The sequence below is a fragment of the Pleurodeles waltl genome, chromosome 5 (assembly GCF_031143425.1).
Source record: "Pleurodeles waltl isolate 20211129_DDA chromosome 5, aPleWal1.hap1.20221129, whole genome shotgun sequence".
Lineage (NCBI taxonomy): Eukaryota > Metazoa > Chordata > Amphibia > Caudata > Salamandridae > Pleurodeles > Pleurodeles waltl.
Window position 1 is genome coordinate 1508808271 of NC_090444.1, and position 14476 is coordinate 1508822746.

Sequence of the window (14476 nt, forward strand, 5' to 3'; positions counted from 1 at the left end):
CAATTATGACACACTTCAGGAGATTGACTGAGATCTTGACCCCTGCAACACAGATTAAAATATACGCAGAATTACCACTTCCTCCTTTGAGCCACAAAAAGATATCCAAGGTCTGCTATGTACCTTTTTATTCCACGTTGCTGATGACGAGGATTTTGAACCATTGACCTCCTCTGGCCTAACCCACACATCAGATTCTGTGCCTGTGAAATAAATGCTGCCACTGCTCTGAGATCTGACAGACTAGAATACAATATGCCATCTAAAGACTGCAGCAGTCGGACTGTATCCTGCTATTTAGTGCCTTTTACACACTCGCCTATGGGCATGGACTGCACTCAAAGTATTTTCCTGGAACATTATAAAATGTGTGCAGATTTATGCAAATGCATTGATACAAACACTGTATTGCTGATGCCTTAGTTGGCTATCACCAGGGGCACTGGAAATATGCGATTGTGCGTCGCAGTTTTTCGCATAATTATGGATTTGCCGCATTTGCCACAAAATCCATAATCTGCTGCATAATCTGCAGATTTAAAAAAAATTGTTTCTAGCTCAAATGGTTAAATTACTAAACACGCAGTAACACATGTTGGTGCACAGTGGAAGGCCCCTTTGCAAAAGTTCACTGCTAACCTTTCTTTTGCTTGTTGCTATATTTAGGTGTTGACCTGATACTAATGAGGTGCAACCTAAGCCAAGAGAGTGTTAACAAGTGCAAAAATGACAAAATAATGAAATACTATCACAAAATGTGTCGCCTTATGCCGCATAATTTGCCTCTTCTTGCTGCATAACTTAGTCAATCCTGCCACATAATTTGGCACTCTTCTGTTGCATAATTCTAGTGGCCATGATTATCACAAATGTATCCTCATGTAACTGTTATTCTTTATTTGCCATTTTTCTGTCTCTACTCATAAAAAAAGAAAATTAATTTAATTATAATACAGGTAAAACGAGTGTTAAAAACAGAAAATATACTTCAATATGCTTAACTATGTAACAAAAACAACACATAACTAATAATGCTAGGCAAAACTGCCCAAAATGAAACATGGCTTCTCCCTGTTAGCCACACAAACTCCGTCATTACTTAGATAAAAAACATTTTGTGTAAAGGTTAGCAAGAGATACAGTTCTAGCAGCTAAATTGTATAGTGTGAAAAAGTAAAATCTTGTCTTCCCTGTTTCACCTAATAGTGTGATCCTGGGCAACTACAAATACTTGGGGCACAAGTCCTTAAAAAAAAAAGTGGGGGACTAACCCAGTTAGGCAGTATGCAAGGGACATCACAGTGCATGATATCATAGCGTGTGACATTGCACTTAGCATCACATTCCATGACCTCAAAGGAAGAGGCATCAGATCTTAACGCCTCAGACAATCGTTTAGCAGGTCTATCATGAGCACATTACTATATTTAACAAATTAGATTTTGCTTTGGGGTTGTGCCAAAAACGTTACGCAACCCTGACACAAAATCTGGGCCTCAATTTATTAATTTACTTTTTAGAGGCTCTGCCACAAAGAAATTAGCATAACTGAGAAATGTTGCAGTAAATCAGTTCTGCTTAGTTGGTTGCAAAGTCTGCGTTTTAAAATATCTTGTGGGGGGTATGGCATTTGCTGAAGAGTTCGTTGTGTGCCCAGTGTATCTCTGGGAATAATAATAATGTTCATGTATGATGTAAAGCGGGATGAGTAGCGCTATAAAAGAAATAAAGCAAAATATTGGTATTTTAATTATTTGTGCAAATACTAGGCCAGGCGAGCACATCAGATATTCTTACAGTGCATACATATCTCTTATATGCAGTGATTGAACAAAGTAAAAACCATGTCTCTCTCAGGTACCTTTGAAGTGATAGTAAGCTAGGTGTGAGGCTCCAGACAGCTTCCAGCTAGAATAAACAAAAAGGAGGCCTGATGGCCCCTTAATTTCAGCCTTTGTCCTGGGCCAGCAGGAATTTAGAATCCGAAAGACATCTTGCCTGCTGCCCAGAAAGAATGAAAGCGCTTCTGAAAGTGTGTGGAGGCGATACTGAAAATGTCCCACTACATCAGGACAATTTTGCCATATTTTACTGCAGCCAAACTTCTTGGCAGAGTAGACAGCATGTGCCCTGCAAATACTGTATTTTACAGAGTCTCCTTTCTAGCTTGCAGGAGTCAGGCTGAGTGGGACTCTGTGCGCTCTTTGGGTCTTCCTCTTATGCCCTGTGTCTCCTACACTTTCTATGACCATGGCCCTTTATCTCATCGACATCGCAGGAAGAAGGGTCAAGCAGCAGTCCTCCAGTCAGTCGATGCTGAAAGAGTTTGACAGGGTGGACAATCGGTTACTGGGTTGTAGTACGGCCCTATACTGCAATCCTAGAGCAAGAGTTAAGGTCAACGGCCAGTCATCTGGTAAGTGCTCACTAAGAGGCACTTGTCACGATTGTTGCATATCTCCACTTCTTTTTGTTCTCTTTTTGGAGCCCTTTTTGCAGGAGATTAGAGACCACTCCTGGATCCATGGTATCTTGTTCTGTCACAATGCTTACAAAGTTTCTGCTTTTGCCAGTGATATACTCTTGGTGCTTAATTCGAGGCGGTGGTTTCTGGGCACTGGCACTTATTTTTGAGGGCCGGCATTTACTGTGAGCATAAGAGACAAATGAGAAAGACTGAGGAAGAGAAATATGGAAAAGCGTCACAAAGGGAGAAAACAGAAAGCTGCAAGAGTGACCTGAAGGGGCAGGGAGTGGCTGTAAATGAATTAAAGAGGCCTGAAATGTCTTCAGGATTACTCTGTCCCAGTGTTCCGTGCTCGCATATTTAAATGCAGCAGCAGCAGCCACGTGTTTCAGAGGAGAGCTTTGGGCACCAGCACATTTTTGTTTAAAAATTAAGCACTGTATACTCTACCTTCACAGAGCCCCAGCAGTCAGTTCAGTCCATGATCCCGCTCCTTGACAAATTCTGGACAGTCATAAGGCTACAGATTTTCATGACCAAATCTGAGGACCTAATTCTGGCAGGAGGGAAATACATTAAATATGTGGGCATTCAAATGACACCCATCCGCCGAATCCGTGCCAAGTCAAAATTTTAGTTTCTCCTATGCAAAACCAAAACCACAGTGCAGTGGCAGCATGGACAAACCACTCCCTCTCCTGGGTTGGAACATCTTGGCAATCAAAATGACTCTGCTACCACGTTTCCTGTACCTCTTTCAATCTATGCCTGTCTCTCATTAGCAGGTAAGACATGTCATGCCTCCGGACAACCTGCATGAATTATGTCAGGGAGGTGCAACATTTGAGGCGTGCTATCAAGACTTATTTGAAACATCCATCCCAGGGATGGTTGGCTGAAGGTACCTCATCAGTTACGTTTTTACCAAGCTTCTCCACTATGCTACGTGATCAAGTGACTGTCATGGGAGACACTTAACAATGGTGTAATATTAACCAACACCTTTGCAGACAGGCCACTGGGTGAAGTACCATGAGTCCCTAAAGACCGATTGGGCCAGCTCATGTACATCTCCCTTGTCACCAGGGCGACATTAGCTTTCTGGAACTCACTCGCCAATAAGAGGGGCCTTACCTCCTTTTCTTCCCCTCTCAGAGATAACGCGGATGTCACATGGGGTATGTTGACATGCTACAATCCGCTTTAGGGGTCAAAGGATTGCTTTTGCCTCCGAGATGGCTACATAGAGGGCAGCATGAAATCATTTGAGGAGAACAAGCATGGATACGGGATCTCGAGTCTGAACTCTTCCATTACCTTCAAATCTAGCACTGGGTCACACAACATAATTATAGCAAGCGCCACTAGAGCACTCATGCCTTTTAAGAAGTTACTCCAGCACCTCCCATCACCGAAACACCTGGTCTCTAATATTTATAACAAATTCAATACAGCAACTACAGCATGTAAATTCTCCTTTCAAGTACAGTGTGAGACAGATCTTAACATATCACTTGACGATAAACAATGCCATTAGATATTTCTTCATACTAATAATTTCACCCGTCACGCCTGAGGTAGAGATCCTATACAAAATGTTTTGTAGGCAGCGCACACTAAATTGCGTCCACATAATCAACCCCACTTATTCAGACGCTTGCTGGCATCGCAGTGGGGAAACAGGCTCTCTAACTGATATCCTGTGGTCATGCCCACACTTAGGTGATTTTTGGGATAATATCTTACTTGCGATCTCACATATCCTGGGTCAGACCTTAGACAAGCTTCCTGAAGTGACTTGAAGCACCATAGACAGGTCTGAATTCAAGCCACTCCATTGCAGGTATCCCATCTCCTTCTGGAGGCCAAGCTCACCATTCTCTCTGGGGAAAACCTATTTAGCCAATTTACGAACTCTGTTGGGGGCAGGAGAAAGTAGTGTATGATCTTGCAGATCATACTTGAATAGATTCCGGGGCAGGACGTACTTAGAAACTCTGCAACTTCTGACATGGTCTGGCTCCTACTTTGATAGCTCAATTTAAATCCTCCATAGTTTTGGAAAACTGATGAACTATGAATTTCTTTGCTTAGTATATGGGTGGTCCAGTGTCAGAGCTGGGAAATTTAGGAGAGATCTGAAAGTTTAATGTTGGTGGTTGCACACACTGAAAGATGTTTGATTAACTCTTTTAAATATCAAAATGAATCAAATAAGACTGAAAAGTAAAAGTATTCTTCTGTCCCTCAAACGTAATAAGTAGATCTTCTCCGAAACTTCAGAGTGTGCATAGTATACTCTGTGCCAAACTATTAACTGAACATATCTGATCTCGAACAGGTAGCCAATTTGTGGTGGTACAGCAGTACTGCTTGCCTGTCCGAGTCACTCTAGCGGGTTGGTCACCTAGCCTTCAATAGGTTAAATATATCTGAGGAATTGTTAACTAGCATTTTATAAATTGGAGCCCACTATTATTTTTGCAATGAGCTTAGCCAGCACCCTGTGTTCTACATAAGATTTATCATGTTATCACTGTCGCGATCAATACATTCCTTCAGTGCATGTGCGACCACTGCCAAAGTGACAATATGACGATACATTGAGAAACCATGCAATCATCCGTACAACCTTGTACCCTGAACCCAGAGCGTTGGCAATGCCAAGCTTCAAACCATCCAGTGCAGAAGCCATAAAGTTGAACGACCCAGCTAAAGTGTTCAAATGACAAAGTGCTTTTCATATCAGATTGGCAGGCCCACTATACTTTCTTGTTTCCTGAAAAATGCTGTAGGTGATGTTTTTAATTTGCTGACCAACAAGAGTACTAGGAGTGAACCCAAGGTGCACTTCTAACATGGGTGAGTGCTACCCCCTTGACCAGGCTGTCACCCAACAAATGGCTGGTGACGGCTAATTGTAGTAACCGGAAACGTTGTTTTCCCTGCTCCACAGTGAAGAGATTGTCTACTACTTCTACCTAGTAAATCTAAGTAGGGTGTCATGACTGAGCACCCCGAGTCACTCTTATTGTATGCTATGAGTGACCGAGTGCTTTGTTACATTAGAGGTGAGTACCCCTCGGCTTCTCCCTGAATGTATGAAGCTGCTAAGATTGTGAGGTGCCCAGGGCCTTGTAATGGGGAATGCTACTCTCTCTTCCTCTGTCCCCTCTCTCGGGGATCCTCACCTCCTTGTAGATTTTTTTCGTAAAACTAAGTGTAACTGTGTGACTTGAATGGACAAATGTTCCAGGAGGTCGCATGTGTCCTAACAGAATAATTATTGTGACTGAAGACATGGAAAGAGTTCACATCTTATACAGAGAGGTGTGCTATCTCCCCATCACTTGCATCCTGTGCTCTGGTCTGCAGAGAGAAGATCCCAGCACCGGATTAGATGTATGGTAGTCTACAAACCAGTGCACACCTGAGAGTAGTTTCCAAGGGGCAGGCTGCCACACTTTGTGGCTACATTTGTGAGTATGCAGTTTGGTTCAAACCTACCACCACAGGATTGGATATAAGCATACCCTTTTGGCTTATTCATCATTCACCTTTTACTTCGAGGTGCTCTATACGTCTTGCTGTCTCCTTTAGAGGGGTGAGGACTATAGCCCTGCAATTGAAGAGAACGTATATCTGTTGCTGCTTCTGAAGAGGAGGAGATCTACTCCCTTGCAAATAGAGAACCTGCCTTATTCAGTCTACGCCCAGGTCCAGTGTCCCAGAAGCATTGCTGTAATGAGGCCTGATCGTTCCGAGATTAGAAGTCTCAGGGCACACAAGCCCCCTGCTGCTGTTGGTTCTACAGGGCAGCTCCAAGTATACTCTGCCACGCTTGAGGTGCTCCAGCTGTATGGATGGGCTGGCCCTTTGATTAGTAGGATGGTACATAACATTTTATCCAATACAGATATCCCGATCTGTCCCTTTTACCTTACTAGGGATCCAAATGTTTACCTTTGTTACTCCATCAGTTCAGCATGAATGTGTTAAATTTGTGTGGTCCATCCTCATACCTCGTGGCTTGCTCTTTTGTAATATCTAGCAATGAGTCTTTAAAGTGGATATCTAACAATCACAGCAGTCTGTCCAAAGGTGGGTTTCAGTCTATGGAATGAGCTGAACTCAACCGTGGGATGCAAAGCAGACTACCTCAGCTCCAGGAAGGCTCTTTCTTCAAGGCTACGTTTTGGACACCGCTGCTCAAACAGGTCTTTCCACCATCCGAGATAAGTAGCTTCTGCAGATACTGAGTTCACTCGTTATCTGCAGAGAGACCCAGCGTTTTGGACTTCGCCCCTCCTAGGACTAATTCTTCAAACACTGCTCTCTCTGACCAGTCGTTTTGGGACATGTTGGTCTTTCTCTCAGTTATAAACTCACCTAGAGGGTCCCTGAATTAGACGGAAACTTGAAGGCCATACTTGCTTCTGTGCTAGATCGCAGCATATATCTTTATTTCTGTATCTTATCTTTTGCATATTAGAATGACACACAAACTCTAAATAAAGAGCACTCCATTTCACCTTCGCTAAAGTATTTTCTTCTGGGTGGCAGTGATAGTGATAAATTGTACTCATCCTTTTATTACATATTGTGCAGTATTATGTTTGTGTACTTTCTTTTTCATCTGAACTAATTATACTGTAAATATATTTTATGTATGGCTTTTTACTAAAAGTGATCGTTAAACATAGCCCTTATCTAGACATTAATAGGTTATTGTTGCATAGATTACTTTGTTTTACCTCACCTTGACACACTTCACACAATATTTCTTCAGGTAAGGCTTTGGCTGCCTACATAAATCCAGAGAAGAACTCGCAAGTAACCCCCATTTCTGGTGTGAGCTGTCTACTTTGAGTGCTGCTTTCTAGGACCCCTAAGATAATTTAGAAAACTACGTGATCCCCTATAATTAATTTCCTTTTCCATCAAAACCGATCTGAGAATAAGTCAGATAAGGTAGCACAGCTTTTCTCCAGTTTTGTCCACACGATGCGTTTATTTGATGTGCGAAAGTAAGTTTGATACAGTAATGAATTACTAAACCCCGTGATAGTACTTCTGACCACAAGGTCAGGACCATGTGTCAACATTTAATATTTGCTTCAGCCAATTTTGTGTCCAAAACTTTCACAGTTATCTTTGAGATAAAAAGCATTTCCAAATGCAAAGTAATGAAACAAATATTGTCTCCTTTCACAGATGGGGTTTTGCTGTTTCAACAAGTGCCAATGGTTGAAATGGATGGAATGAGGCTGGTGCAAAGCAGAGCAATACTTAACTACATTGCAGCAAAGTACAACCTTTATGGAAAGGACCTGAAAGAAAGAGTACTGTACGTCAATGTCACCATTGCAGTGTTATCTGTAAAGCTCAAGTCCTTCCAAACATATCAAAACATGCTAAAGTGTGTTGTAGCTTAGAAATTAAAACAGGAACAGCTTTCTGCTCATTGTGACGGTGCCTTGATTTGCAATGAATGATGCATATAAATTAGAGGTGTGCGAACCAACAAATTAATAGTGAGAGCCGAGCCAAGGTTCTGGGCCTGGCTCGGCTCTCAGCAGCCCGTGCACAAGCCGAGTACTGAAAATGTTTGCCATGTAAATCATACAACAGACATCACATAAAATGATAGTCTCTTCAAAACATTTTTTTTTAAAAGCTTCTTTAAAATGTGGAAGCTTTGATATTAATGTGTTACATTATGGTACTGCATGGCTAAGTAAGTGATAGTTTTTAAACCTAACCAGTGGTGATCTAAGATGCAAGGCAAGATTTTTATAGAGCACTGTTATTGTCTATTAACTCAAACACAATAGGTTTTTGCACAACTGATATTCTTAACTCGCATATTGGATAGAGTTTTCATATGGGATAATGTAGAAAAAGGAGTTTGGTGAAATAAAACATTTGTCTAAGCTCACACAATAGACGCGTGGAAGCTTCAGGGTTTCTGGTTTCACGTTGTAAAAATCAGGCACTAAACAGGTATTTATTTTTCTTCTTTCCTTTTTTATGTTAGGACTTTGTTTTTACCTCTTTGTGCTTTTATAGTGCAAACTTGACCTGGAAGTATTGGAGCGCTTTACATAGGCACCGGTTACACTATAGAAAGTCAAAAACTTTAATAGGCATAGGAAGATTAGGGGCCTGGTTTGCCAGATGGGGTTACTCCGTTATAAACTTGATGGAAATCCTGTCCGCCATATTATGATTCCATTATATCCTATGGAAATCATAATACGGTGGGTGGGATATCAGTCACGTTCGTGACTGAGTAACCTGTCCACCAAACTCTAAATCAGGCCCTAAGTGATTTGTTCACAGTAACAGAATTATGAGCCGATACGGAGACTCAAACCTGGTTCCCCAGTTCTTAAAGTGGACAGCCTCCTCATCTGGTATCTGCCCTCTTCCACTACAAATGGTGGTCAACAACTTGTCTACTGAGGATAAGCATATTGCATCAAAGTCAGTTCATCCTATAAGCGCTTTAGTTCCTCAGCATCTGAATCTTTAGTAATAGATGCATGAATGTCGGAGGAGGAAGGCTCATAGTTGCAGTTTTCTAACTGTTAGAGCTGGCCATCAAATGTGAATAGGACCAGTCTTCTCCAACCTTATCTTTCTTACGTAGGTGCGAGTGGTCTGTAAATTGGCCCTGCAAAATGCCCCTTATAGGTCAGCCGGCCCAGCCTGCTGTCAATTATTGGCAGCATTTGTCTGCTTTGAACACTGCTGCACTTCCATCATATGTCTCCCCACCATCAGAAGTGAGATTCTTAATTTCAGGGCTGTCTCCAGGTGCAACCAAAGTAATATTCCTTGCAGCTCCAGCCATCTCATGCCTCGTTAATCAATTGTCCAGAAAGTTATGTTAAACTAGTATTTATTCCAAATATGCACCCAAGGAACACACGTTTTGAACCATTTTGCTATTGTACATTTATTTTTACATATATTATGTTCTCAAAAGAATTTGAATATATTATTAATGGGGCACGTACAAGAAGTTGAAATTGTACTGTTAAAGACATAGGTGTAAGGAGACACTATGCCATAGTGACATTGAATGCAATGGGGTTAGCAGAAGGTGTTACTGTCATAAGGTATCATAGTTGATCAATTTTGACTCAAAAACTACCTGAATATTTTTTTTAGCATGTAAGGGGGCAGACTTGGAAGTGATCCCAGCTTCCACAGGAAGGGAGGTGACTTAAAATGCAGATCTTTATTTTAAGATGTGCAAAAGGTACAGAAAATAGTAGGCTTTGTCACAATGAGGATGTGCATATACGTGGCGATAAACGGACATGAAGAAAATGCAATCTACTTCTCACAAAGAGTAATCGTCCAATACTAATTTTTCTTTGCTAGCAACAAAGAGGAACAAAGAGGAACAAACAGGACAGGTCCTCGTGTGGCTCTGTTTTCAGTGAAATCAGTGCCCCTTCAACATAGTACCCCTTATTTTCAGGCAATTGAACTTCGGCGACGAGTAAATGAAACTTCCTCCATGGATGTTGCTAATTAATTTCTGTGTTTAATGCACACTAATGGTTAAAACTGTCCACATATACAACTTTTCGGTCAGACATATTGGGTTTTATTCTGGATTATAGTGGGCCTAATATTGTTATGGATGGCGACTTCAATTTGAATTTGATGATTTCCCCCTCATGATAATGTTTTGGATGAGGGTCGAGATGCTAGCGAGTAATTGCTCGCTGTGTATCTGCCGCTCAGAGATCTAAGCCAGTGGGATAAGGGGTGTTAGAAGGGAGTAATCAATTAAACCTTAGATTCCTGGAAGGGCGGGCTCTCACTGCGAGATAGTGTGTCGACCGATGGAGAACATCAGTCACCTAACTCCTGGGATTGAAAACTCCCCCACTGTCTATTCAGATCCCTACACCCAGAGGTCAACTGGTTCCTTGTAAAATTGGGGTTGTACAAACAGTGTTTTACAGCTTAACAGGTGAGTGATATCATTTAAGCAAGACTTCCTGCAGTTAGAAACAGTTCCACGATAGGAAGTGAAATGCTTTATAATTCAACCGTTCACAGTGATATATAGTAAGCGATATGTGGGGACAGCAAACGTCTGAAAGCAGAAACAGCTAGTTTGCATTCTTCTAGGGAACTGGTCAGGAGGTTATAGGACATAAGTTTAGATCTGCACACACGCATATGTTCTTAATTTTTATTCTCACATCAGGGGCACTGTCATGTTTTTCCTGTTTCTTCCATAATTCTATAGTTTTATCCTTGCTGTCGTTTCAGTGTATTTGATAGAACAGAAAATGACCTTCTCCCCCCAACACTGGAATTAAACTGAAGTCCCCACGTTAGACCATTGAATGCTATTGGAGAAGCAGCTGGGTTCAAACAACTTTGATGGATGTAGTGGGATAATAAACTTAAAAGTTGTTTTATGTTTGGAAAAACACCCACTGATTGCTAGCAGTGTTTCAATAATTTGTAACCCTTTTGGAAGAACAGAATGTCACCTGTTATTGGGCGCAACATGTGTATTTTGAGAGATCATTTTGACAAACCTGTCCACAAATTAATTTTTCAGGACACACCAGCTGCTTTAATTTGTGCATCGTTCATCCCAGCACATAGAAAACAGCATAAAACTCCTCTAGTGGCTGAACTAAGGCCCTTGATATGTGGCCCATTCACAAATGAAAACATTGTTAATAAGCAGTTTATATGACAAAATAAAGCAAAGTATTTTGGCTGCAAAGAGAGCTTACACTGATATACAGAGGGGAGAGATTCTTCATATTTCCAAGTCTAAATATCAAATGCAATTTTGGATATCTGTAACTGGCTTAGACTGAATGGCTTTACTTTTCATAAAGTAATCAGTGCCAGCCTGGACGATTAGATGACCTACTTTGAATCCTTATATGTAGATTCCTTGGTGAATGAGTCATCTCATTTTTCAACGTTAAAAGAGGCTCTGCCACTTTCTTCAAACTTTGTGATAGGGGAAGAGCAATGGTCGAGTTCCTTCGAGCGGTGGATAAAAATGGCATTAGGCCCACAATCTCACATTGATTATCGGTCAAATCAGCATTGGTTTTGAGCAGTCCATTGTCCCCGATTCCTCGAAGGGATCAGTGCTTCATCCATTTCACAAGAAGGGCAATTTTGAAGATCCTAAAAGGTATTGATTTATTGCCCTTCTGAATGTTTTGACAAAGGCACGTGCTAAGATCCTTTTTAGAAGAACTTGAGTTCTGTGTGAAAGACACATTCCTCCTCCCATTCAGTCAGGCAAGGTTTCGTCCCCAATATAACCTAATGGCTGGAACCGTATTGGCACACAACTGTGTCCACACTGTTTGAGCAAGGAAGTTTGCATGTTTCGTAGATTATATTTCAGCCTTTAAAGATGTGGAGATGGCCACCCAAGGAGTGCACAAGCTATAATGAGTTGTTTAGAGCCATTCATGCATTATATAATGGGATGTGGGTCCAGGGGAAATTGGGCAAAGGGCAATATCTGCCAAGTCACATTTACATAATTTGGGTGCTGAAATATGAGTGCCTTTTAGCATACCTGCATTTCAACCGCAGAATTTAGAATGGTTCAGTGGGGACTCATTGCTTGATGGATCTAGTCCAGTGATTCCCAACCTTTTGACTTCTGTGGACCCCCCACTTTATCATTACTGGTACACGGGGACCTAAACTGAATCATTATTGTAATCTGGGGACCCCCAGTGATTAATTACTGGAAGACGGGGACCGAGGCCTATACATTGCCGATGATTTGAAATGCAAAATAATACACAAAAAATCCAGAAACAAGTATGCCATCAACAACATATACAAATGATAACACATTTCTTTTAATTTGCTAACAAAAAATTAATAAAAAGGTTGGAGCTTTTCTAAATTTAACTGAAGCCACACGTTGTCCATAATATATTCTGTTTGATGCACCTGCACTTCTCCCATGAATCAGTCTGGGGATTCTAATTTAATTTTTAGCCTCCAATTCCAAATTCTTCGACATTTTAATACGTTTTAAAAGTTTCTGTTGTACATTTAGCCACTTTATTAAACTGTTAATAATATTTAATTTTCTAAGCAGTCACAGACCCCCTTAGGAGGCTTTGCAGACCCCCAGGGTTCCCTGGACCACAGGTTGGGAACCACTGATCTAGTCCATCCGTGAGTACCTGTAAAAACACTGTCAAATCATGACTGGAAAAATGGAGACCTTTTAGGTTGTAAATGAATTATATTCTCATTTGCCCCTTAGTTTAACAATCAGCAATAGTGCAGATGTTGCTGGGCTCATAAGAGACAGTGATGTGGTCTGTATAATATGATAGATGTATGCACAATCAGGGCTGTCTCTAATTTAGACATGATTAAAAGTCCAATCAGAGTTTTTATTGTTCCCTAATTATAATAATTTCTTTCAAGAGCTGCCCCTGAGATCGGTTTGATGTTTCTACTCAATAAAACATTTCAGTGGGTCTGTTCAGGACTGAAGACTCTGTATGCTACTATTAGGCCTGTCAGACGTAGAATGGTCTTCCACCAAACCCTTGCATTCTACTCTACTGGTTTATTGAATTATTTTTTGATGGCCTTAGCACTCTGTGCACGTTACCACTGCTAACCAGTGCTAAAGTGCTTGTGCTCACTCCATAAAGCATGGTACATGTGGCTTAGACCTCATTGGTATGTTTAATTTAGTAAGTCTCTAGTAAAGTGGTATAACATATACCCAGAGCTTGTAAATTAAACGCTACTATTGGGCCTGCTGTATTTATTTATTATGCCACCCACTTAAGTAGCCCCCTAAAACATGTCCCAGACCTGCCATTTCAGCCTGTGAGTAGCTTTAAACTGTCAATTTAGCTTGGCAAAATAATCACTTTGCCAGGCCTAAAACTCCTTTTTAATACATATGTCACCCCAGAGGTACGCCCTTAACCCAAAGGGCAGGGTGCATTGTGTTGGAAAAGGTAGACATGTATTTTTGTTTTACTTGTCCTCGTAGTGAAAAGCTCACACATTTGTTTTTCACTACTGTGAGGCCTACCTTTTCTATAGGATAACAGTGGGTTACCTTATTACGTTTACTAAGTGATAACTTTTGTTTAGGAGCAAGTGGAAATATCATGTTTGGTATCTATGCAATTGTAATTTTGTGTTAGTCTGATTTTTAGTCACAAGTTTGAAAACGATACTGAGAAAGTGGGCATTTTCTTGTCCTAACCATTTGGTGACTGTTTCCTGGGTCACATGACTAGGCGTAGTTGGCAGTTGGCCTATGTGTATTTATCCCAGACGGCCAAACAATACAGCAACTGGGTGTTGGCAGGATGAGCCATCCAAGCGGGTTGAGGGGGTAGAGCTGTGCACAGCCCTACTTGTACTTCATAGTCCCTGCCTAAGCTCACAAAGACCTTCACACTAGCCTTTTGTGCCTCAGACATCTTGGGACCATGGCTGGGTGGCAGGAATTTCCAGACCCTTCTGTGGGATTGGGGAGGGGGGGGTGGCGGGACAGAGAGGGAAAAGGCAGAGTTTTCTTCCAATTTAAAGCTGGCATCTGCTATAAAAATAGGACCCTTGAACACACTTCAGTTCACTTCTGGACCTACAGAAGTACTCTGAGTACTGCCTTGCTGTCTGTGGCCTGCTGCTGTGCCTAGAGCAGTGGTTCCCAACCTGTGGGCCGGGGACCCCTGGGGGTCCGCGAAGCCTCCTCAGGGGGTCCGCGGCTGCTTAAAACATTTAATAATATTAGGTCCCAGCTATCAGTAATGACTCCTCGGGGGTCCCCATGTTCCAATAATGATTCAGTGGGGGTCCCCGGGCTCCAGTATTGATAAAATGGGGGTCCACAGAAGTCAAAAGGTTGGGAACCACTGGCCTAGAGGACTACCCTGCTGCCTGAAGCCTGCCCTGTTCCCCCAGAGGACTGCCTTGCTGCTTGAGGTCTGTTCTCCTGCGTGA

At 41.7% G+C, this 14476-nt stretch overlaps 1 protein-coding gene across 1 annotated transcript in view; it reads left to right on the forward strand.

Annotated features, from left to right (window-relative positions):
* Positions 1–14476, forward strand: part of LOC138296565 (glutathione S-transferase 3-like) — a 302491-nt gene that overhangs the window by 98525 nt on the left and 189490 nt on the right. The window contains exon 4 of the mRNA XM_069235805.1: positions 7682–7814. Coding sequence (XP_069091906.1) covers positions 7682–7814 — 133 coding nt within the window. The remainder of the gene's footprint in view (positions 1–7681; positions 7815–14476) is intronic.